Genomic DNA, 24,627 nt, shown 5'->3' with positions numbered 1-24,627 from the left:
CCAACCTGCACAACCACGCACATGGGAGCTCACAAACAGCTTGGCACATTTACCAGGATGACAAAAAACAGCGGGTGGGTTAAGTGTGGCCTTGGGATTCACCACAACCTGAGCAACCAGCTCCCTACGGACAGTGGCCGTGCAAGCCACAACCCCAAACCCCGCTGGTGCTTCGTCTCTTGCCAAGGCTAAGAAAACAAGTTGTGGGTTTAAAATCAGACCTAAATTATCTAAATGATCCTAAAAGCCTGTTGTCTCCTAACGAAACGCAGCTAAATGTGTCCTGTTAGTGAAATGCAGCTAAGAAAACCTTCTGGCCACCTTAAATACCCCCGTGGTAAAGGGTTTAGACCCACGACAACCTCGGTGTGGGCTGAGCTGCAGCATGAGGGGAGACCAGCAGCTCCCAGCCTGGATCTCCATCCTGCTGCTCACTGTTCTTTGTAAGCACAGCTCTAGGAGTCAACCATCACCACAGACCCGGCCCCTCAGCTGTGAATTCACACACCACCTTCAAGCCTATCCTCCCCTTCACCGTTTTCCCACCTCCAACTCTACGTGAGTAGTTTTCGTTACTAGATCTCCCCTGAAAATGAAGAAGTGAGTGTGAGATGGCAAGAGTCACCCCTAAACACACTTGAGTTTCCCTGCACAGCAGCATCCTTACGTTAGAAAAAGGCAGTGCCTGACTTCTCAATAGTCTAAACTTACCCAGCAGGTTTCTAACTGCTCACAGGGGGCCAAGCTCCAGCGCTGTTTAACACAGGACAGAGGCTTGAGAAGGGGACAGTCCACAGGACGGGGCTGCTCCTACAGGGAGAAACACTCTTCTGCTGTTGGGCTTTGGAGAAAAGAGGTGCTATTCAACTCAAAAAAGAAGAACAGAATTCCGATTGCTGACAAGTATCTCAAGTTTTCATTTAAAAACCCAAACCTTTAGTATACATTGGTAACAGAAACAATAAAAATACCACTATGCAGACAGATACAAAACCCCCTGAGGGTGGCTAAATCTCAGTCACTTTATAACAAGAGTTGGAATCAGAGGAGCTCGGTATTGTACACACAGTGTGGTCAGCAAACCCCCAGGGTTTGGGTTTGTCAACATTTGTTGGTGTTGGTTTCAATGCACTAAGGCACCAGGAAGTCACAATTAGGCAAATGAGATCTTCCATGCAACATTCAAACCCGAGACACTTACCACGTACTAAACAGACGGGAATATAGGATCAAAGTGCAAGAGCTGGAGGACAGCACTGGAGCCAGCAGCAGCCTGGAGGAGGTGGAGGAGGAAGGGAGGGAGCTCTGGCTTCAGGCTGGATGGAGAGAGCCTCAGTGCAGGGATCAGAAATCCACACTGCTTGTACACAGCCACCGATGCAACAAAACCAACACCCAACCAGTTGGACGCTTAACAGTGCTCTGAAGCCTTCTTCCTCCAGTGCTTCCCAACTGCTTGAAAAAGGCAACTTTCTTTTACCTCCTCAAACCACTGAAACATTGGCAAAGGTTCCCATAACCACCACGATCAGTTGTAAAGGACACGGAGGGAACAAAGACGGGGGTTTACAACAGGAAGGAACTGCCAACTCTCTTTAATAGTACATCACTCTGGCTAGCAGAATAGTCAGCAAAGCTCAAACCTTGCCGGATCCACCAAGAATTATACAGCATTTTACAACTTGAAAGCACTGTACAGACATTGCTGCAAGGCTGCAGCTCTCCAGCTTTGCTACACACAGATTGGTCACACTTTACCACCAGCTGCACATCCGTTTTCTCCTCTGGTATCTCTTCAAAGGGTTCTTCAGCTTCAGCTTCACCCCACGATGATCTTCAACATCTTTCACTGTGCACAAAAGCACTTGCTGACAGCGTGGAGTCCTCTTGCCATCACCAGTAAATCACAGGGAAACCCAAGTGTATTTTATCTTCACCAACATGGTTGGCATCTTCAACGGCATTCCAGTAATTTGGAGGTTACTGCCATAGCAAAAAGGTTGGTTGGGTTTTTTTTGAGGCAGATACAAAGTTCTAAACTACTTGGTGTTAAGTTAAATTCACTCACTGCATCAGAAACCCGGTGCCTAAAGGTACATTTGGAATTGCAATGTGAGCTGTGCCCTGCTCTTCCTAAGGGTCTGCCTCGCAACCTATGGTCGGCAGCAAGTTTTTCTCCCTCCGTGTTCCCTTCGTTCCCAAACCTGGTGTCCCTGGGTTGGATGGGAATGCCACGGAGAGAGGGAGAGCAGAACCCCTCAAAGCTTCCACCTGCTGCAGCCGCTCGGAATGAGGCTTGTCCAGGATCTCCAGAACAACATTCCTGTGATTTCATGGTGTTTAGGATTTGTCAACGAGGAAGAAAACAACCCCCACAGCTATAAATGCAACAATTTCAACTAACACAGTGTGAAGTCAGCTTCTTACGTTAAAGCAGACAAGACATCATTACTAAGCTACACCTTTCCTGTCCCCTTCAGGTGACAATGCTCGTTTCCTTTGAGTCTCTCAACCTCTGAATCCACGCAGATGACTTATGGGCCTCCGGTTTGGCTCTTCTCGAAGAGTCAGTGAAGGGTTCCAGGCAACAGGCACTGAACTGTCACAGTCCAAGAGAGATTGGTCTTCACCAGAGACCATGGAAGCTCATGTTTTCATCAACTCCATTCTGCTACTGCAGCACAACACAACGTACCATTATTCGGAGCTGGCAGCTGAGCCAGAACTAGATGCAGTTGCTGAGGTGCTCCCAGACTTCTCCAGCCACGGGCTGCCTGTGGGGTGCGTATCCCACGCTGCTCCATCCGCCGCTGCTTCCGCACACTGGTGATCAACTACTCAGCACAGGAGAAGAGCATCCTTTGACTCCACTGGAGAAGTCGCACAGATCAGTCCGTTCAAGACCAAGAGAAGGTTAGAATGTCAGAGCAACAAAAGCCACACACCTTTCACTTGAGTTCTCCATGAGCACTGATGCATGAGATAACGCGTGCCGCCGGAGGAGCGCGGCCCTTACACAACAGACCAGAAGAATACAACCGAGAGATCAAGTTGACAACACATTTGCTAAGATCAACATAACCCTGAAGGACACTCATGTAGGTTGGTTGGGTTTTGTTTTAGTGCAGTGCCAGTTTCAGAATATTGGAGGAAAAATGGTGAGGCCCCACACTTATGGCTGGCCTGGGCACATCCAAAGAGGAGTTAAACCACCTGTAGTACGTCAGTGGGTACGTAGAGAGCGTGTATCTCTGGAGGGTTCTGTGATAACCCATGTCTCCTACCCAGGCTCCCACAGCCAGACCTGGGCAATAGGTAACAGATTCAAAACCTGCCCAAGTGACAGTGTTTGCAAAAGGAGGAACTAAGGTTCTACTACATCATTTACTCCATTGTTCCACCACTGCTCCGTCAGGTTTATGGCATAAATAAAAAAATGGAGAGGGAAGAAAAAAAAAAAAAAACAAAGAGAAAAAATAAATATGTTGGCTCCTGGGAAGTCAAAAGTGGTTTGGGCTACGCAGTGGAGGGGGGAGAGATGGGGGCAAGGGGCAAATTTACACACTTGGAGACAAAACAGGAAGCGCCTGCAAAGTAGGAGAGGAGGAAGCCAAGAGTTTAAGTGTCCTCGTTCATGTCCTGGCTGTCTGTCCGAGCGATTTTCCGGGGTGGTGCTGAGTTCTCACCTTCTATTTCCACCTGCTCTTGATCTCTCTTCTTTGCTGCATTCTGTTTGGACAGAGAAAGCCACAGTGAAACTCCAGAGGCCGGGATTCTGGTGGGAATATCAGCAGAATGTTTGTAGAAGTTTTTGGCTGCAATGACGTGACACACTGGAGCAAACACTGAAGAGGGTTTTGCCCAAAGCCAAAAGATGCTGCTTCTAGATTGTTCTTGACATTTTGGGGTGGGACTAATACACTATTGATCTCAGCACCTTTTAGTTCTAGATCTCAAATACTGCCTAAACCTGAGGAAGATCCTCTTTCCTGCTGCTCTGAAGCAGTCCCTGAACACCTCAGAACCTCCCAAACCCTTCTGTCACACACAAATACCTTCAGCTTCAAGGTTCCTGATGATTTTACCTCTCTCCATGTTCTTCCACAACCTCTGCTCTGGCCATGACTGCACTCATTGCTTCCACATCTCCACTCCTAAGTCATCCATCGCCTTGCTCCCAGTCCTCCCAACCCAGGTATCCCAGTTTCTCAGTCTCAAAGGCTGGCTAAAGCACATTGATTTGTGTGCTGCTCATACGAGAGCTCAGATTTCGTACCCAAGGTACTTACACAGCCTCGTGTGCTCATGTTCTGCACAAGCTCATCTGCCCCCTCCTCACAGCCCCAGGAGCTAAGAGCAGCTTTACTCTCACCATAAAGCAGCCACAGAGGCGCAGGGAGACCGTTTGCCAAGGTCACAAAGGAAAACTGCAGCGAGAAGGAGACGGAACCGCAGGCTCCAAGTTCTAGACCAAACACTGAGTTAACATCCCTCACACTAGAAGGGAAGGAAAAGTTGTTTGGGGTTTTTAAGGGCATTCAGAGCCTCCCTGCACTATGGTCTTCCTGAAGCACAGGTTGCTCTTTCCTTTCATTAACTCTCCAATCTTGTGATGAATATTGAGCTCAAAAAGCAGCACATCCAGACAAGAACGCTGAAGGAAACACAAGCGTACCTTTTTGTCCCACTGCTGATGTAAATAGCGCAAGAGGATATTTGTCTTTTCTGTTACTATGACTGCCAAGAAAAAGAGAGAAAAACCCAGGTCATGTTCAAGATCAGAGACTCAGAGATTCCATTTTAAAGATGACTTTTAAGACGGTGCAGTAATTGCCACATTGCTTCCCATGGTCCTTCTTAAGGAGAGGACAGCATGAAGGGACACCCATTGCTTCAGAAGGATCCAAAAGCACAAACCCAGGCACTGGACACACTCTGCTCCTCTCTGGGGTGGTGGTTTGGTAAAGTATCACCTCATCTGATGTTTAAACCAAGGGGGATTATGTGTACACCAGGTTTGTGGTATTAGATCTGTATAAAGTTATTAAACCCCTCACAACTTTAGCAGGGCACTTACTTTGTTCAGATGGATATTCCCTCGTGGGAAGATATACTGATGGTCTCCTATTCTGTAGAGGAATTACAACAGTTACAGGACAAAGACAGCAACAAGGTGGGGTTTTAAGCCAAGCACAGCTAAATCAACCAAAAGGCCCTTGTTAACCCAGGCTACAAGTGCACTGTGATATTCTGCCCTGGTTGTGGGACACTGTGAGGCTACAGCTCTTTAACACACACATAGGAAGGAGAATGTCCAGTTTTTGCCATGTTTTTCAGGACTCTTAAAGAACGGAGACATAATAAAAGCACCACAGATGTGGTTTGGCTGCTGTGAGGCCACATTCCTCACCAAAGCGAGCAGGAAGTTTGCCTTGCCAAGCTCAGCTGATGAACTCTCAGCTGTGATCACACATGGGTTTTAAGAAACAAAAGCCTCATTGGAAGTTTCTTCTAGTCAGCCAGCCTTTGAGCCCCACAAGAAAACCTTCTCCCCCAAAAGATGTGGCAATACTTACTGATGCTTTACATACGGAATCCGCATGGAATCTGCTGAAGTTGCTTTTGTTGTAGACTGGTAGTCCTTTCAAAAAATCTGCCTGCAAAGACACGGGATACAAAGAAGTAGGTGAGGAAAGAACGGGATCGTTGGCTTGAAGGAGTCCCTCAGGTCATGCGGACAAAGAGCTGCAGGAACTGAAGGATGCTGCCGGGTCCCAGTTAGTGAGATGGTTCTTGGATACTGAAACCCACCCAAACTGCTTTCTTAAAGCCAATCCCCAGCTTCTGCATTTCGTAGAACCCCAGCCTGGTTTGGGTTGAAGGGACCTTGAAGCTCCTCCAGCTCCAACCCCTGCCACGGGCAGGGACACCTTCCACTAGAGCAGGTTGCTCCAAGCCCCTGTGTCCAACCTGGCCTTGAACACTGCCAGGGATGGGGCAGCCACAGCTTCTCTGGCTCATTCCATCCCCGAAGTTGAGTAATTCAGTGGGAAAGCTGCTGATTCAGCCTCTTTTGGCAGAGAGACGTGTCCAACGGGGGGAGCTCTGACACAGCAACATCTGCACCACTGAGGAGCACAAACCCCAACGTCACACGAGAAACTGCCCCAACCACACCACTGCCTGAAGTCCTTGAGCACCACACCACAGCAAACCAGTTGCTCTTTCACTTTCCCAATTAACATTCTTTGTCATAGGCCAAGACTGGTCCCACAGAGCAACGAGAGCCTCCGAAGCCCAATCCTTATCCCAGGCTTATCAGCCTGGCTCCACTTCATTATCTTTCGGGAAGGATCCCATCCTGCACACATCAAGGCTCCTGGTGCTTCCAAACCAAACGAACCCCAAGTGCTGCTCACCCAGCCCAGCAGAGCTGGTTGCTGAACAGGAACCCTGCAGAGCCCTCTTGGTTTAATGAAGCCACAGCAGCACGGAACAGGCATTTCCTTTTCTGAAGCGAAACAGGAGGGTGGGAGCAGAATATTATGGGGTCAAACAGAGAACTGAGCTTCAAAGTGGGTCGGAGCCCCTCGACTCACAGCAGAGACAAAGGATGACGGGAGAAATGTCTTGAAAGAGAAGATGGGGGATAAATGTGAGATGAAGAGAGAGAAGCCCCGACATGTTCCCTCTCAATCATTCAACCTGCATCAAAATGCTTCAAGATTCAAAGCGTGTTCCTCTGAACACGGGAGGATTCTGCTCCAGGACACACATCCCCTTGTTTCGAAGCAGTTCGAAAAGGACACTGAAGCAGCAGCTGAGAAATGGTTTCATTTCGGGGTTAGAAGCAACACAGAAATGCTCCCACGAAGCTGCCAGGGGGGAGGAGACCGTTTTCACTTCACTCAAGTGAACCCCACATTATGAACCCTACATCTTTCATTCCCATCCAAGAGGCACGGATGTGCCTCAGCCCTTCCCACACGCTTGGGTTTAGGAATAACCTTGAACTTGGGTTCAAACAGGGAACTGCAGAGTCCTCCTGCCCATCTTACCCCCCCAACACTGGCTCCCTGCGCCTCCACCCGCAGGCTCCTCAGGACAGAACCCATCCTGCACCAGCTCAGCACCTCCCACCTCTGTCCCAATGGATTCTACTTCCCCCAGTGATCCCGATGGATTCTGCTGTTCCCACTTCCACCGAGCAGCGAACAAATTCCATGACTCTGGTGAGAAGGAGCTGTAAAACCACCCTGTTACATCTCAGAGCATCTCACCTTCCTGGTGCACGACACTGCCTCCAGCAGCCTCAGCCAGAGCCAGGCACAGCCCCGAGTGCTCGTTCCTGCAGCAGAACCTGGTAACTCCTTGGCTTTAGCACCATGTAGAAGGACAGGAAATAGCTGCTCTTATTTGGGAGCACACAGCTTCGAGTACCCCTTCACTAAGCTACAGCTCACCCCAAGCTCCTCACGTTAAGCTATTCCCTGTTTTCCAGCCAGGATTTGGTCCAGCAGAGCCCACATTTCCCTGGCAAGAGGCTGGATCCCAGCTCTCAGCAGGGATTCCACACTGGACTTTCCCAGAAAAGTGACTTATGTGCTGTGAATACTGTCACAATTATCAACGCAAAGGCGATTCAAACGGGGAAGGTGGGGTTCCCCCCTCAGCCCCCCCAGCTGGAGCAGGATGCCGAGCAGCCAAGTGCAGACCCACGAGCAGGAAGGTTACAACACTCAGCTCCAACAGGTCCCTGGCTCTCGGCCACCACCTTTCCTGTGCTCAGCAATAGGGACACCAAAGTGACTGAGCAGACGAGACTTCTCCAAGGCAGCCCATGAAGCACTCACCTCCAACTGAGGCGGCTGGTTGTCAGCGACACAGATAATCCTGCTGGCTCCAAATCCCCCCCCCCCCCGGGAAGTGCCTGGAGTCAGATTCCTGGCTATTCAGAAGGAGACAATACTCCAAGTGCAATGAGCCTTATCTGTTCCAAAGGCAGCAGGGAAATAAGCCCCAGGAGGTCACTGCTCTGCTCAGAGGCCTGTGGGACACTGAGTCACACCTCCCATGAGGAAACACTCCCCAAGTGCCTCCTGCCACTCTTTAACCAAGGAAGCATCCCCCGGCCAAGCTGCTGGAAGTGAAATCCCAGCGCCAAAGCCAGCAGATGCCGCATGTCCTCTGAGGAAAGGCAAATCCCCCCAAACCCCCCCCCAAAACAAGGGTGATTTTGCAACCTCGAGGACAACACCGGTTCCTTCTACAATTGGGGAAGTGAGGTAGAGATGGATGCATCTACTGCGTCAACAAGGGTGCTCGGCTTCCTAGGAAGGTGACAGGCCTCATCTAAAAGCAGAAAGGTGGAAACCCCCCCATATTCTCTGTTCCCCGTTCCCTGCTTTCGACAGGAACTGCTCCAAAAGACAAGGCCCAACACACAGAGGTCGAAACAAGGGCTCTGCCCCAGTCCGATGCACGTGGGTTAGAGAGAACCCATGACCACAGGCTTGGGAACAGCCACCTCAGCCCTGGCACATGGAGACCACAGGGACTGTTCTTATCCTGGCTACTGAGCTCCTGGAGGGACACAAGGAAAACTCTCTCCTCAAGTCATTACATTGCTGCAAAGGCAGGGAAGGAGACTGGGAGCCTCTTGGCTACGAGGGCATAACACCGCCAGCTCGAGTGCCTGCTGCGGGAGCACAGAAAGGACTGAGCACCCTCCACAGCCCCCTTAGTGCGCGTCAGCCCCGGGGGTGGGGCAGCACCCCAAGCCTTGGGGTGCTCTGAGCTCCCACTGCTGCTCCCCAGCCCTGGCGGGAGGAGACACCCCGCACCCCCCCGGCTCTCACCCCCCGCCCCTGCGGGTGGGGACGGCCCCACCCCGCGGGAGAGCCCTCGCCCCCCGGTTGGGTGGGGAACAGCCCGTCCCCCACAGCAGCCCCCCCGGCACCCTCAGCGTGGAACCCCTTCACCCTCCCAGCTCAGGGTGTCCCCTCCCCATCCCCGCACCCCTGCGGGGGGACCCCGCCACCCTGGGGTGCCTGCGCGTGGGGGACACCCGGCCTCGGGCCGCAACATCCCCCGCAGCCCCGTCGTTAGAGACGCTCAACAGCAGGGCCCGGGGTGCCCCCGTCCCCCGCAGCGAGTGCGGCGCCACCCACCCCGCGGCGCGCAGCCCCGGCTCCCCGCTGCCCTGCTGCGCCTCCGCCGCGGCCCCGGGCGGCGCAGGCTGCGGGCCCCGCGAGGGCCGGAGGCGGCCGCGGCCTCCCCGCGCCCGGGCTGGGCGGGGCAGCGGAGCGGGGCGGCGGCGCCGGGGGCTCCAGGGGCGGCGGGCCGGTGGCGGCAGCGGGCCGGGGGCGCCGCCATTTCGGGGGGGGTGCAGCACCTACCATCTTCACCGCCGCCAGCCGTGAGAGCCGCGCCTCGGCCCGCCCACCGCCCGCCACTGCCCACCCCGCGCGCCGCTATTGGCCCGCGCCCCGCTGAGCTCGCGTCCTATTGGTCTCTACGCCCGTCACTCATCGCGGGGGTTCAGTGGAGGCAGGAAATGCCCGCTCGGACAGCGCGCGGGGGGGGGGAGGGTTGTGGCGCAGGGCGGGAGGACCCGGATGCAGCGCCGGGCGCGGGGCACGCTGGGAAATGTAGTTCGTGCCCTCTGTCCCCGTGGCCTTCGTTAATGGAGGCGCTGCTCATTAGGCGTTTCATTAGCAGCGGCCAGAAGGCAATTCCACCCCCTCCACCCCATTTCCAGCCCAGAACCAGCCCCCCGATCATGAAGCAGCTCAGGAGAGCAGAACAGGCAGAGGCACCGTGAAGTTTCGCACTCAATTAGCACTGGGCTTTAATGACAGGCTGCGTTTTCAGCAGTTTCTCTGAATCACACACACAAAGTGACAATCAGTTTACAATCCATAACGCAGGCATTAACCAAAGCCCTCCACGGCCTCCCCTCGCGCCAGCATGGCTCCTCACATGCTTCTGACACGCGATGGAGGCATGTGTGCAGCCCCCCTCGGCACAGACGTTCCTTCCGAAGCTCCAGGCTCGCCCCACAAGCAGAACCCTCAGTGGGTCAGGGACTTCCTGCCCTTCAGCATGCGCCGCAGGATGACCTCGATGCCCGCAGGCGTGCTGATGCGCTTGATCCAGCCGTGGGTCCGTTTGCGCTTCCGGTTGTTGGGCTGATACTCGTTGCCTCGCGCCTTGGTGCGGATCTGCTGGTGGGTCCAGCAGGACACGGGGCCGGGGCTGATTCCTACCGGCTTGAGGGGGACGTGGCTTCTGAGGGGCAGCTCCAGGGAACTGGAAAGCACGGCGGCTGTGCGGAGCTGGGAAGAGCGGGCTGCGGCTTGCTGCCAGAGCAGGAACCTTTGGGAACAGAGGAAAAGGCCGTCAGAGGAGTGAGGTGCGCGCCCGGCGCTGCCGCTGACGGGAGGATAAAGGGATCTGTGCAGCCATGAAGGACGGGGCCGACACTGCCGCGGGGGTCGCGGCCCTCCTCAGCCCAGGGCCCGCTCAGGGGGGGGAGCAGCACACCGGGGGCGGGTAACGCCACTCCCTGCCCGCCCTCACTCCTCCCGGGCTACCTGCGGCCCACAGCGCAGCCCAGCGCCGCCATCGCCCTCCGCCCGCCACTGCCAACACCGCCCTGCCAACAACCCCTCCCGCTATTGGCTCCCTCCGCCCAGCCCAGGACGCGGCGTGCCGCAATGGCTGATGGGTCTTGTAGTCCTGGTGTGTGTGCCCCCCCCGCGCTGTTACCATGGCAACGGCCGCCGGGTAACGGCCTCGCGGAGCGCCGCGGCCTCGTCCCGGGCACAAACCGGGCGGAAGCCGCCTCTCAACGATCGTTTCTTCCTCGTCAGGACGGTTCTGCCGCCGCCAGCACAGGCGGTTGTGCCCCTCTGGGACGGGAGGCCCAGGGCACCACGCACCGCTGCCATTGCGGCCTCCTCGGCCCTGGGGGGGTGTCCCCTGGTTACCCCACGTGCCAGGAGGAGCTGCGGTGGGAGCTGAAGAGGGTAAAGGGGCAGCGGGCTCCCCAGCGCCTGTGGGCTCTGATGGGGTCTGTGCTCTGGGCTGTTGTGTCCCTGCCATAAATCGGGCTGTTGGGGTGAGGGGATGTGATGGCAGCACCCCCGGAGACGCGGCTGTGGATATAAACCCAGCGGACAGCCATGAGGTGATGGTTCTGCTCCTGTTCCAGCTGCTGCAGTCTGCACCTTCCTGCTGAGCGCACCCGGGCTGAGCCCCGACACTCTCGTGGCACCAGCACCCTCGTGACACTGACACCATCGTGACACTGACACACTCGTGGCACCGGCACACTCGTGGCACCGACACCCTCTCATGACACTGACACACTCGTGGCACCGACACACTCGTGACACTGACACCGTCTCGTGACACTGACACACTCATGACACTGACACCCTCGTGGCACGGACACCCTCGTGACACTGACACCCTCGTGGCCTGTAGGAAGACACAAACACCAGCAGGGTGACAAAACGGTGCCAGGTAACTAAAAGGCCTCCCCCCACTGGAAGGGGCTGAGCCCTCCTGCCCCCCCCGCTGCTGGCAGCACCCCCACGGGCAGTGCAGGGCCTTGCTTTGACTGGCACGTCTCCCTGTCTGTCACACCGAGAGCCCTCCTCTTTAGGAGGGATTTAAGGGGCTTTCTATGGCTATAGACTACAAGGACAAACAGCCCCCCCCAAAGCCCAGAGCTCCGCTATGAAGCTGCTCCTGGGGAGAAGATGGAAGGAGAAATGTTGGTCTCAGGCAGATGAGCTGAGCTGAAGGCGCCGCTCCAGCCTCCCCAGCCAGGCAGGCAGAGCGACCTGGAGCTGCAGGAGCAGAGAAGCCGAGCAGCCTTCCCGAGCCGGCAGCCTGCATCCTGCACCGGCTCCCACCGCCCCGGCCGCCTCTGCCTCGCCTGCAAGATCTAAGCCTTTTCCTTTGCAACCTCGACTCCTGCCCATCCTTGTCAATAAATGAGGTGAGCATCCTCTCATTCCTCCCTTCCTTTGTGCCGAGGGCTGGGAGCACAAGCAGCGATGTAGGACATGCCCTGAAGCCGAGGGGAGGAAGGTGCAGAGCACTGCGGGGGGGGGGGGGGGCTGTCAATAATGGCCAAAAGATGGGTTTCTTTTCCTAAAACTGACAACGAGAAGGGGTTTGGGAGGCATCAGCTGGGCTTGCAGGGAGGGAGGAGAGCAGCCTCGCAGCGGCACCGCATTGCTTGTGCTTCAACCACCCCGTTGTAGCCACCGCGGGGTTACAAAACGCTGCCGGGCGACCCAAGCGAAAGGACGGCTTGTGCTGTGATGCAATGGCACTGAGCGCTTGCCGGCTCTGCCCTGCTGTTGCTATGTGCGTGGCAGATCTGCTCTGCTGCCCGCTTCCAGCCCCAGGGGGCACCTGCACGCAGCGCGGGGGACAGAGATTCCGCCTTCTCCTGCCTCCTCCCAATGGCTCCCGCTGCTGGAGGATGCTCGCTTCCAAAGGAACCAGGCTTTGCTGCGGCTCTGGGGGGGGACCAGGAGCTTTGGGAAGTGGAGGGGGGTTAAGCGGCATTCCAGAGGACAGGCACGGGTTACCCCGCTGTGCATTGCATGAGCTTTTGTTTCTCAAGGTCTTCTTCCTTCCCAAGGAGGCTGTGGCCGGCGGGCAGCGCGGCTCCGGGCTCTGTCCTGCTCCCCATCCACGCTCCTTCTGCGCTCAGTGGGGTTTGGCCTCATCCTCTGGGGCCCTCAGCGGAGCCCTCTGCCTGCAGGCAGGGGCCGGCCTCCCTTCCCCACGGAAGGAGCCTCATCCCTGCCCATGCTGAGGATCTCAGGGCTGCCTCCCTGCTTTTCTATTTGTATGCCTGATAAACCCTTCCTGCCTGCTTACTCCTCATAAAGCTGCTATAATTCCACCAGGACATGGAAGCCGGGTGGAGCAGAATAAATCCAGGTGCTTGCCACCACCTGGGGTGGCTTTTTCACCTTCCCCCAGAGGGAAGTTGCCTTTGCAGGGCCCAGATGAAGCAGCACAACCATTTTCTTGCTTGTATCTGAGATCAGGGCTTAACCAGATGTTCTCTTGCTCGATGCCGCAGTTTCTCCACTTCGTTCCCAGGGAATGACTGGGGGAGGCTGGGAAGAGCATCACAATATTTGCCCATTCCTCAGGAGTGGCATTTGGCACCGTTAACACTCGTGAACCCTGAAGGGGAGGGATTAGAGGTGACCAAATCCTTATGGCAGGCCGGGTTCTGGCTGCAGCACAGCTCCGGCTCCTCTCTGGCACGTCTCCTCTGAGGTCTTGCAAGGAATTAACAGCTGTGGAGTCCCTGCTGCTCCCAAGGCTCTGTGCAGGGAAGGGGACAGAGGTGCTGAGCAGAGATGGGACTCGCTGGTCTCCATGGGGAGGTTCATGGCCATCAGCTCCAGCTCTGACTCCCTCTTGTGCTCTCCCTGCAGTAAATGATGATTTTGGCTTGCTTATTGGGATGAAATGTTTTACCAGGCGTGGTATGGGACAGGAGGAGGAGATCTTTGTCATTCCCAGCACCCTGGACATGTGGGACATCAGCTGCCTCCAGCACTGTGTGCAGGGACCCAGCAGGGACAGCACCACCATGGCAGGCAGGATCGGGATGCTGTTTGGAGCAGGGATGGGGAGGGAAGAGCCTGGCATGGCCATTAAGCGTGTCACATCCCTCGGGCAGACGTGGTGTGAGCACTGCCCTGAGATACCATCCTGTCGGCTTTATGTCACCTACACAGGCTCTATGTCACCTACACAGGCTGTACATCAGCCCCACAGGCTCTATGTCAGCCCTGCATAGCTGCCTGTCCCGTTATCCCGTCAGGTTTTCCATGCTGCCACATCACATCTCGTCCCATTTTCCTCCAGCTGTGACATGGTGCCATCGAGTTGTGTAAAATCCGAGGAGCTGAAGTAGGTCAGGGAGTTGTTTTTCCCCAGCAGGGATATTCTCCGCAGTGGCAGGAAGGGGGAAGCCGAATTCCACATGGATGCTCCAGGACTAGAGCTGAACCTGGGCAATGAATGATCCTCCTGGGATTAATCCCAGCATCTTTCCTGGGGGAAGACATTTGGGGGGGGGACACCACAACGTGGGGTGCTGCCATCCACCTTCCCAAGCCGTGTCCTCAGCCTCCTGGGACACGGGGACCGGTGGTGGGTTGATGCATTGTTGTGCCTGGCCTTATGCAACCGGAATCTCACTCTCTGTCAGGAGTGCCAATGGAAGGCTGCTGGGATGGAGGAGGATGTGGAGGGAAAGCAGCTCATCGCCATGGTTACCAGCATCTTTGCAAAGTTCTTCACATCCATCTGCTTTCATTTCCAGCCCTTTTCATCGCATGGAAAGAACAGCCCTGGATGTTTCTGGCTGCAGCAGCCGCTGTGGTGGGGTAGAGGATGCGTGTGGGAGGTGGGAGACGCGTGTGCTTCGCCTCCCAGCCCCTGAGATGAAGCCTGACATCGACTCGAGTCGCTTCCCCTCCTGTTCCTCCATTCCCCACCTTGCCGATGAACGGCTCAGCCGGGATGCACTTGCTGATGGGATTCGGGTGGTGTTTTCCCAGTTGGATACCCAGCAGGGACTGTCACATCCTGGACCATGGGTGTCTCAGCTCTGCTGAATGGCCCCTCTCTTGCAGCAGGATCCGGGCTTGGACTCGGAGCTGCTGATGCTGAAAGGTGTCTCCGTGGCCCAAGCCTGGGCTCTGGATCTGCTGCAGCATCCTGACCCCCAGAGTCTTCCAGCAAATCCATGCTGGGAATGAACAGGCCGGACTAATTAAGTTAATTCTGGGATGTTAATCAATGGCGAGGTGGTTTGTCCACAAGTCCTGGTTATAATCCAGACACAGATCATCAGCACCCTGTGAAATGGAGGCGCAGGCAAAGCCAGGCTCTGTGGAAGTCAGGGGCAGGATCACATCCAGGTCCCACAGGCTGAGCCCAGGGGGACTGTGCCCAGCGCAGCGTGGGCAGAGCTGGTGGAGGGCTCGCAGTCGTGCCTGTGTGAGGCTCAGGCTCTGCCTGCTTTCCCCTCTCCCCCTGGGTTTTGTGCTTACCCCATCTCTCTGGTCAGCAGCTCCAGCTCAGCGCCACTCAGGGATCAAGAGCAGCCCAAGCCTGGCACCGAGCTGGTGCTCAAAAGCACGGCAAGAGCAGTGCTGTGGCCATCCCAGTGCATCTTCCAGCCAGGGCTCCAGCCAGTCTGGTGCCCAGCTCCTCACCACCCAGCAGAGCACAGCAGCCCCTTGCCAGCGAGGGATGGAGTTGGCTTCTCCTTCCCAGGGCTCCAAAACCTCCTACTGGTGCTCAGCAGCTTGGATGGGTCCATCCCTGGAGCAGCACAAGGCGGGTGACCCGGTGCTTAGCACAGTGCTTGGCCAGGCCCTGCGCTGGGGGAGCTCCCCAGCCAGCAGCGAGGAGACAGAGCACCAGGCACCAGCTCTGCTGCATGCCCAGGCCCCCCGAGCCACCCCCCAGCGCCTTGCATGGCCTTTGCAAGGTGCCCATAATCCTGCCGAGTGCTCAGGGGACCTAACGGGGCAGCTCCTGGCAGCATCACGGCATTTTAGACTCTCAATTCACTGCAGGAACACGCTTTGCCTTCTCTTTCCCTCCTGTGGCAGCAGCAGGGAGAGCCTCTGTGCTCAGCGCCCGCTGTGCCTCTGTGCCCATCGGCATCAATAATTCACCCTCTTTAGCTTCATCAACAGTAAACCCCCGCCACGCTGCCAGCCAGGGGGGCACGGACCCCTCAGTCCCCTCCAGAGCCACCCCGATGCCACCAGTGCCACCAGCTTTTCCTACCTTGTATCTGGGGATTTGGGGAGCACCACATTCACCCTCCAGCGCATCCCTGAAGGCACATCCTGCCCTCACTTACGGCTTTGCCCATGGCTGGCAGCAAAGCAGGGGGGGACAGCACTGCCCCCGGTCCCCTGTGCCACAGCCAGGACCTCCAGCAGGTCCCCAGCTGGCACAGGCTGCTCAAAGAAGTGGTAAATGCCCCATCCCTGGCAGTGTTCAAGGCCAGGTTGGACACAGGGGCTTGGAGCAACCTGCTCTAGTGGAAGGTGTCCCTGCCCGTGGCAGGGGTTGGAGCTGGAGGAGCCTCAAGGTTCTTTCCAAACCAAACCATTCCATGATTCTATTAACCTGCCTCCTCCTTCCCCCCCCTTGCCTTCCCTGCAGGGAGCATAATGCTGAACAGCATCACCGATGGGCTCCTATGCTGCCTGATGGGCAAGACAACCAACGCCGTGGGGCCGCTGGACAGCGTTGAGTCCAGCAACGGCTACAGCTTCATGGAGGTGAAACCGGGGAGGATCCTGCGGGTGAGGCACAGCGCACCCCCCCGCCCAGCCCCGGAGGGTGCTGAGGAGCCGCAGCACCCGCGGGGCACGGTGCACTGCAAGCGCAGGATCACCGTCTACCGCAACGGGCAGCTGGTGATCGAGAACCTGGGCGATGCCGTCCGCTCCGAGATCCTGCACTGCCACAACGGCTGCGGAGAGCCCAACAGCACCGTGGAGCTGGAGCTGTCGGACGTGGCCGGGCAAGCTCCCGCGCAGGGTCCCGCCGGCACACCGGGATGTGCCACGCGGGAAGCGGCCGCCGCGCCCGGCAAGCGTCGGAAGCGTAAACCCAAGAAAGTCATCACCATCGACTGCAAGAAGCAGATCACGAGCTGCAAAGGGACGCACAGCGACGTGGTGCTCTTCTTCATCCACGGCGTGGGGGGCTCGCTGGACATCTGGAAGGAGCAGCTGGACTTCTTTGCCAAGCTGGGCTATGAAGTGGTGGCTCCCGACCTGGCCGGCCACGGCTGCAGCTCTGCGCCCCAGATCGCCGCCGCGTACACCTTCTATGCGCTGGCCGAGGACATGAGGGCCGTGTTCAAGCGCTACGCCAAGAAGAGGAACATCTTGATAGGACACTCGTATGGGTAAGGGACCAGGGGGGTCCCAGGAGGGGTGGATTCATCCTTCCTTTCGCCCCGTCCTCTCCTTGGCAGCCAGCGCCCACCAGAGCCTGCGCTTTAAGGAGAAGCAGAGGAGGGGTGTGGGGTTATCCCTCACTTCTGGTCTCCTGCATCTTGGTGTGTGCCTCTGGGCACAGCTAATCCCAGGAGCCATCCTCCAGCAGGGAAGCTGGCACAGCACCGCCTATAAATAGTGTAAGCCCAAGCAAGTCAATTAGGTGGAGACTAAGCAGCACAGAAAGCAGTGCTGGGAGGAAAGGGAGCTGGAGCCGGGCCCCAGCAGGGTTAGATCGGAAGGACAAGGCTGGTCCAGGCTGGCGAGCGCCCAAGTGGGTCCCAGCATCCTGCTCTGGTTGTGCTCAGCCCCCCTGCCCAGGCTCTGCTGAGCACCAGCTGTGGGGTTTGACCAGGGTTACCCTGCGCCAGAGAGGGGGAGCACAGGTCAAACAGGAGGAGCTCTGGCCATGGATCCTTGGGATCAGCCTTGGGATGCAGCACCCTCTGGTGCCATGGGGTCAGAGCATGGCCCCCATGTCTGTTTCTCCTCACAGGGTGTCCTTCTGCACCTTCCTTGCCCATGAGTACCCAGACCTGGTCCATAAGGTGATCATGATCAACGGAGGAGGCCCAACAGCGCTGGAACCCAGCCTCTGCTCCATCTTCAACATGCCCACCTGCGTGCTGCACTGCCTGTCCCCATGCCTGGCCTGGAGCTTCCTCAAGTGAGTGGCCATCCCGTGCCCTGCCAGCAGTGTTCCCCATGCTTCCATCCCCCCGGTGCCGCTGGATTAACCCTCTGCCCATGCTGGCTCCATCCCACAGGGCTGGCTTTGCTCGCCAGGGTGCCAAAGAGAAGCAGCTGCTGAAGGAAGGCAACGCCTTCAACGTGTCCTCCTTCGTGCTGCGCGCCATGATGAGCGGGCAGTACTGGCCCGAGGGGGACGAGGTTTACCATGCCGAGCTGGCCGTGCCCGTGCTCCTGGTCCATGGCATGCACGACAAGTTCGTCCCGGTGGAGGAGGACCAGCGAATGGCCGAGGTATGGGACGGAGCTGGGCTGGGTGAGGGTTCTGCAGGGCAGAGGGCTCATCCCAGCACTGACACCCACTACTGTGCCCCTGCAGATCCTGCTCATCGCCTTCCTGAAGGTGATCGACGAGGGCAGCCACATGGTGATGATGGAGTGTCCCGAGACGGTCAACACGCTGCTCCACGAGTTCGTCCTGTGGGAGCCCGAGACACCAGCAGGGGACGGGCAAGGGGAGAAGAAATAAGGCAGCAGGACATGGTGACCGGGCTGCTCCCATGGGAGAGATGTTTCGGAGCAGAGCAGAGGCTGCCCTCGCCGGGAGCTCAGCCCCTTTTCTTTCCCGGCCATGGTGGAGGCTGGTGGTGGAGCACGGAGGCTCCCCCAGGCACGGGGCCGGCAGCAGGATCACGGCAAGACCTGGTCCCCATCCCTTTGGGGACAGCACGGCAGCCACTGGAGCGACTTCATCCTCTTTCTTTGTAGTATTCTTTTCCCCTGGGGATGGAGAGGAGGCAACTGTGGGGAGACTGGTCCCACTGCAGCAAAAGGGGAAGAACTGGGAACGTTCCTCCAGGGAGAGGCTATCGGCTCCGGCTGCAGGAGCTGAGCTGGGGTTGCTTTGAGGAGAAGCCAGAAGCTCCTTGGCCTTGAGGGGCTTGTTGCTGTGGTGGCCAGCAGCTCCTGCCTGCACAGCCGGGAGGTGAGGAGGAGGAGGTGGGCTGCTCCTGTGGGCACAGAAGGACCGTCAGCTCCCGTTGCGGGGGGGCTGGCATGGCTGTGGTGGGGAGGACAACGCTAACCCGGAGCTCTCCCGCTGTCCCTGTCCCTGCACTCACGTCCCCAACCACCATCGCTTCAGGTGCCGCAGCGTTGGCTTCTGCTCCCTCCCGCTGCCGCATCCTCGAGGTGTCAGAGCCATCAACACGCAGCAGCTCCCCCAGCTCCGCTCGCCCTTCCCAGCTTCCAGCTCCTCCATGACTCTGGCACTCACCACCCGCTCCCGGACCGCATTCCCACCAGGATAACACCCATCCCTCGTTGCACTGGGGGAGCAGCAATACACCATCCCGTTGCCGCTCTGTCCGGCCTTGCTGATGACTCCTGGATGGATCCATGGGGTCTTGGAGCAACACGGCAGCGCTGGAGCAAACCACAACCTCCTGATGGCAGCGGAGCCCAGGTTGTTGTTCCCTGTTCTGTACATAACGCACTGACCCGGCCGCTCCTCCCCTCTGCGCTTCGCATCCCACTGCCGGGAGCCAGGCAGGACCCAGAAGGTACATGAGAAGTGTTGAGGGGGACCCGGGCTCTGCCATAGGGATGCACCAGGATGTGGGAACTGGAGCCAGCCAGGGGGATGCTGCAGCCTCCCCAAAGAGCTGCTCCCTGCTTTGCTTCCCTCTTATTTCCCCCCATCTAAACCAAAGAAACAACCAGGCCCACGGAAACCTCACCCTTGCCCCATGTCCCACCCGGCCCTTCCTCACCCCAATGGGACTGACACCACACCGAGGCACCCGGCTTGGCTCCGGGGGCTGCTGGCTGGGCCCTGAGCCAGTGCAGGACCCACCTGCACCGCAGCTTCCCCACGGCTGAGCCCGGCCTTGTCCCCAGGCTGAGTGATGAAGAAGCGGAAGGGCCCTTTGGAGCCAGCCTGGTGGTGGCCCTGTGTGACGGGTGTCCCCAGCAGCCCCTGCCCTGCCACCACAACCTGTCTCATAATGAGAATTTTAACACCCCTGGGTTCAGATGGTTTCCACAATCCGCGCCCCTCCCCTCCCCCCCAGCACCCTTTCCACCTCATCCTGGCCAGGGAACCCCACACAGCACCCCAGGGTTTGCAATGAGGGCACCCAGAAACACCACTGTACCCCAAAACATGGCTTTGCCCCCACTGTGACCCCCCCCAGGCAGCTCCTGGTGCCCAGCTCCTCAAGCTCTGATGGCCACGGAGCCTGTGTCCTTGTACCCACATTGCTCACGCTGAGGCCAAGGCAAACTGCGCACCCCGACCCCCCCGCCGCGCTCGTGCCATTCCCCCAGTAAAGCTGTGTTCTACCCTGTGTCTGAGTCCATGGGGAAGGGATGTGCCAGGCGCGAGGGAGAGGCCTGGCGCTGGGAAGGGAAGGCAGGAGCCACAGGGAGCGTGGAGTTCTTAGCCAAAATAAAAGACCTGCAGTGATTTATTTATCCCCTTGGAGAGAAAGAGAGAAACTCGCACCAGTGCTCACGACACAAAACCCGCACCCAGCGCGCGGCCACCTCCTGCGACAGGGCAAGAGGGGAGGTGCAGGGATGGGGTACCCCCCAGCACAGCACCCCAGGGTGCTCAGCGCCCACCCTGGATGTCCACTGGCCGGAGCTGCCGCTCGCCCTCGGCCAGGAAGATGCTCATGGCCCTGTGCAGCAGGTGAACGCCGAGGCGCCGGCGCCGCGCTGCCGGCCAGTGTGCCACCGTGCCATAGCACAGCCCCTTCCTCTGGTTGGTGATGGTCTGCAGCCCTGCGGGGACAGGCTCAGCACCCACTGCCCCGGCCCCCTGCTCTCCACAGCACCCCCAGGGATGGAGGCAGCCCCCTGTTCCCCACAGCACCTGCACCCCCAGGGATGGAGGCAGCCCCCTGCTCCCCACAGCACCCACAGGAATGGAGGCAACTCCATGGGTCCTCCCCACGAGCAGCTTTTCCCACAGGTGATAGGGTTTGAGGGATTGTGTCCAGACCCTGCACTCACAACTGGGGACCCCAAAGTCCCCGAGTGCCCTGGGGTGGGCTGCATCCCCTGGCCTCCTGCATGGGGTGGGAGAGGGGGGTGCAGGGAGTCAGGGTGGTGGCAGACCCGATGCTGGGGCCCTGTGGCAGCACCCTGCCCCACTCACCCACCCAGAGCCTCCACCAAGCAGCCTTCCCGTGTGTAAGCCTCAGCCGGGACCGTGCTCTGGAAGCAGTGCACAGAGACCACGCCGTGCCCGCTCGCCCAGATCTCCAGGATGCGCCGCACCTTGGGGCAGCCCTGCGGGACAACAGGCACCATCACCACAGCCCCCAAACCCCCCGTGTCCATCCCCATGGCCCCAAACCCCGAGGGCACATCCCACCTTCTGCGTGCCAGCGCGGTGCCGGCCCAGCGCCTCGGCGAGGTGGCAGTAGGGCCGGGCGCGTGACCCCTTGCCCACGTAGAAGATGGCCTGGACGAAGGTCCTGAAGCACTCGGCCGGGCTCAGGCGGTGCGAGCGGAGCGGCAGGTCCTGAGTGGTCCTGGGGGTGCAAACCCCCAGCTTTGGGGCTCGATGCCTCTCAGGGGTCCCTGCTGGACCCCCCCAGCACTGGGGACACGCGGGGCAGCGGCACGGCCCTACCTGGGGTCCAGGAGGAGGTAGTTGAAGCTGGACTTGACCAGCCCTTCCCGCCAGTGCCGGCTGCGGTCGGGGCGGTCGAACTCCTGCCTCAGCAGCAGCTCGTCCTGGGCGCAGTCGGGGATGAGGCCGCTCTGCAGCGCGGCCGCCAGCTCGGGGCTGTGTCCTGGAGCAGCCCCAGTGGCACCGGCAGCACCATGAGCCCCAGTGGCACCGGGAGCACCATCAGCCCCACACCAGCCCCGCAGGGACCAGCCAGGCCATGGGGGGACCCCAGCACTCACCCTCTGGCCTGTCCCGGTGTGTCCTCAGCAGCTCCTCCAGCCGCCGCAGGTAGAGCCGCCTGGTGAGCGCCGTGACGGGCCCCGGCTCATCCCCCAGCGCCCGCAGCCGCCGGCGCAGACCTTCATCCGAGAGGGGCCGCGGCGGCGCTGTGTCCCCATGGCCGGGGCTGTGGCGCTCGGTGAGTGCCCGGCCCCGCTCCTCGCCCTCGAGGTGCTCCTGGGTGCTGGGGGGCACGGCCAGGGCCCCCGGCGGCCGCGGCGCCAGGAGGCGGCAGAAGCGCCTGTGGAGCCACAGGGGCTGCAGTGTCCCAAAGGGCAAAGGGTCCTGGCACCCAGAGCCACCCTCCAGCACCCTGGAGGCGGTACAGGGGGAGCCCTGAGCATCTGATGGGAGGCACTGGGGGTCCCCAGGGACCAACAGCACCGTGGGGCTGGAGCCAAGGGAGCCCTGAGCACCCAATGGGGAGGACTGGGAGTGCTTGTGGTCCCCAGGGACCAGCAGCACTGTGGGGCTGGAGCCAGGAGAGCCCTGAGCATCTAATGGGAGGGACTGGGGGTGCTTGTGGTCCCCAGGGACCAACAGCACTGTGGGGCTGGAGCCAGGAGAGCCCTGAGCATCTAATGGGGGGGACTGGGGGTGCCCGTGGTCCCCAGGGACCAGCAGCACCGTGGGGCTGGAGCCAGGGGAGCTGCTGGGGGCTCCGGGGAGGAGCACAGTGTCACCCAGAGAGCCTGTCTCCTCTCTGTCCCCGCTGCACACATCTGTGCCCTGCAGGGTGACACAGCACCCTGAGGTGGTGGCAGGGTCCCTGGGGACACCTCGGGGTGCTCTGACCCTGGGGGGTCTCCGTGGCATCTCCAATGTGTCATCGAAAAGGGAGGAGGAAGAGGAGGCACCGAACCGCTCTGCAGAGGCCAGGAGGCGGCTCTTGGTCCTGGGGGTGACATGGTGGTACATGGGGGGCTCCTGCGGGGTGACATGCCCAGTGACGAGCCTGGGAAGGGGCCCTGGGGTGCAGGGGGGGGATCCCTGGAGGCTGCACCCTTGGAGCTGGGTGAGGAGCTCCCCTACATCACCCGTGTCAGAACCATCCTCACAGCGAGGGGCTGCCCTTGAGGCCCCCCCAAAACCTCCACCCTCCACCCGCTCTGGGGTTGGGGGGCTGCCGGGGGGGGGGCAGCTCCGTGGCACCAGCTGCAGTTGGGGAAGGGGCTTCACCCAGCTCCTGCCCCGAGGAGCAGCAGCACCGAGCCCCCAGGGTCTCCAGGGCACTAACAAAGCACTCGCTGTCACCGCTGCTGTCCCCAAGGCTGTCACCGTCCCCAGGAGCCTCAGGGGGTGCCCTGCCTGCCCCCCAGACCCTGCTGCAATGCTGGGGCTCGTGCAGGGACCCACTGGGACCAAACGCCTGCCGGGGACAGGGACCAGGACCAACCCCAGTGCAGGGCTGGGGGAGAACCCGGGGGGCACCCCCTAAACCTCCCACCATGGTCCTGCTCCGGGGTCCCTCCCTGAGCTCATCCCCATCCGAGAGCAGCGTGCTGGAGGCGAGGGGGTGCGGGGGGAGAGCTGAGCCCCCGGGGTCCCCCTGGGGCCATGGGCCAAGGGAAGGGATGGAGAGGGACGGGAGGGGCCCCCCCAAACCACTGCAGCCCCCCGGCTCCTGCAGCAGGGACCCAGCCTTGGGGAGCCCAGTGCAGATGCTGCCTTCGGTGGCATCCTCGGTCAGGAAGGACAGGGAGCGCCGGGGCACCCCCAGGTCTGGGAAGAGAGATGGGGGTCAGTGTCCAGCCCGAACTGAGGGGGGGGGGGGAGCTGGATGAGCCCCCCAACACCAGCCAAGGGGCACCCCGGGGTCCTCACCCTCTGCAGGAGGCCACCCCTGGGCGCGCTGTGAGCCCCAGTCCCGCAGGATCCACACTCCGTGTCCCTGCTCCCGGTCCATGGCTCGTTTCCCATCCTGCAGGAGGGGACAGGACCGTCACCGTCACCGCTGCCGGGGCCCCCACGAGGTGACACGGCCCCCACGGGGCCGGGCGGGCACCCGCTGCTCACCCACCCTATGGTGACAAGGCGCCAGCGCAGGCAGCAGCCCCGAGGTGCTGGCCCCATCCCCAGAGCTGCCCCCACTGACCTGCTCTTGGAGCTCCGGGTCCCCCCATTTCTTCAGCCGGAGCTTGAGGCTCCTGTAGCCCGCCCGCGATGCGGCAACGGGCGGCAGCGGCAGCTCCTGAGTGCGCCTGGAGCCGGGGCAGGAGCCCCCCGAGCCGCTGAGCCCCCCGCCCCGGCTCAGGCGGTGGGTCACGGTCGATGGCTCAGCGGCACATCACCGCCCCCCCGTGCTCCCCACGGGGCCCTGCAGCACCCCTGTGCCACCCTTCCCGCTCCTGCACCCCCCCGTACCCCGGGTCAGTGCGTGCAGGGGTCCCCCGGCCGGTGCAGCGCCGGGATTGCGGAGCGCGGCCCCCTGCGGTCCCGGTGTCCCGCCCCGCCCCGCCCCGTCCCGCTCCTCTTACGGCTCGCGCCGTCCCGCACCGTTCATGCCGTCCCGCGCACGCGCAGCGCGCCCCGCCCGTTCGAACGCCACGCGCGCAGGCGCTGCGCCCGCTCATTGGCTGGCGAAGCAGCCAATAGGAGCCGGCGGAGAGCAGTCAAGCCCCCCCCCCCCACCTCCGCCAGATGTGGTCGCAGCTGGAGGGGCGGGGCCAAAGCTCCCAGTGCCCGCACCAGTGCTCCCAGTGTCCCCAGTGCCCGCACCAGCGCCCCCAGTGCCCCCAGTGCCCGCACCAGTGCTCACAGTGACCGCACCAGTGCCCCCAGTGCCTGCACCAGCGCCCCCAGTGCCCCCAGTGCCCGCACCAGTGCCCCCAGTGCCCGCACCAGTGCTCCCAGTGCCCCCAGTGCCTGCATCAGTGCTCCCAGTGCCCT

General features: G+C 59.8%; 4 protein-coding genes across 10 annotated transcripts; 1 reads left to right on the top strand and 3 right to left on the bottom strand.

The window, feature by feature from the left end:
* Positions 1-1,007: 1,007 nt before the first annotated feature.
* DDA1 (DET1 and DDB1 associated 1) lies at positions 1,008-9,453 on the bottom strand. Of its 2 annotated transcripts, none has more exons than XM_030509523.1 (5): positions 9,399-9,453; positions 5,577-5,657; positions 5,078-5,129; positions 4,676-4,737; positions 1,008-3,729 (listed from the first exon to the last, which is right to left on the bottom strand). In XM_030509523.1, exons 1-5 carry the CDS (start codon positions 9,399-9,401, stop codon positions 3,619-3,621), a joined length of 309 nt encoding a protein of 102 aa, XP_030365383.1. In that variant the 5' UTR covers positions 9,402-9,453; the 3' UTR covers positions 1,008-3,618. The 2 variants fall into 2 exon arrangements, with proteins under 2 accessions (XP_030365383.1, XP_030365382.1); XM_030509522.1 differs by lacking the exon at positions 9,399-9,453 and adding an exon at positions 6,420-6,806.
* A 367-nt stretch (positions 9,454-9,820) lies between these two features.
* MRPL34 (mitochondrial ribosomal protein L34) lies at positions 9,821-10,682 on the bottom strand. The gene is made up of 2 exons (XM_030509365.1): positions 10,596-10,682; positions 9,821-10,377 (listed from the first exon to the last, which is right to left on the bottom strand). Exons 1-2 carry the CDS (start codon positions 10,625-10,627, stop codon positions 10,074-10,076), a joined length of 336 nt encoding a protein of 111 aa, XP_030365225.1. The 5' UTR covers positions 10,628-10,682; the 3' UTR covers positions 9,821-10,073.
* An 882-nt stretch (positions 10,683-11,564) lies between these two features.
* Positions 11,565-20,249, top strand: ABHD8 (abhydrolase domain containing 8). The gene is made up of 5 exons (XM_030509364.1): positions 11,565-12,010; positions 16,240-16,993; positions 17,581-17,751; positions 17,852-18,068; positions 18,154-20,249. Exons 2-5 carry the CDS (start codon positions 16,248-16,250, stop codon positions 18,301-18,303), a joined length of 1,284 nt encoding a protein of 427 aa, XP_030365224.1. The 5' UTR covers positions 11,565-12,010; positions 16,240-16,247; the 3' UTR covers positions 18,304-20,249.
* On the bottom strand, positions 20,220-24,321 carry ANKLE1 (ankyrin repeat and LEM domain containing 1). 6 transcript variants are annotated; one of them, XM_030509358.1, is made up of 8 exons: positions 24,216-24,321; positions 23,834-23,939; positions 23,563-23,659; positions 21,699-23,460; positions 21,418-21,580; positions 21,157-21,316; positions 20,938-21,071; positions 20,220-20,561 (listed from the first exon to the last, which is right to left on the bottom strand). In XM_030509358.1, exons 4-8 carry the CDS (start codon positions 22,654-22,656, stop codon positions 20,243-20,245), a joined length of 1,734 nt encoding a protein of 577 aa, XP_030365218.1. In that variant the 5' UTR covers positions 22,657-23,460; positions 23,563-23,659; positions 23,834-23,939; positions 24,216-24,321; the 3' UTR covers positions 20,220-20,242. The 6 variants fall into 6 exon arrangements, with proteins under 6 accessions (XP_030365218.1, XP_030365220.1, XP_030365222.1 ...); XM_030509360.1 differs by having other exon boundaries at positions 24,235-24,321; XM_030509363.2 differs by having other exon boundaries at positions 20,233-20,561; positions 20,942-21,071; positions 24,216-24,320.
* Positions 24,322-24,627: the final 306 nt, after the last annotated feature.

This window comes from Strigops habroptila, chromosome 20 (assembly GCF_004027225.2).
Source record: "Strigops habroptila isolate Jane chromosome 20, bStrHab1.2.pri, whole genome shotgun sequence".
Taxonomy (NCBI): domain Eukaryota; kingdom Metazoa; phylum Chordata; class Aves; order Psittaciformes; family Psittacidae; genus Strigops; species Strigops habroptila.
The sequence above is the reverse complement of the archived record's forward strand: the minus strand, read 5'-3'. Positions and strand labels throughout refer to the sequence as shown.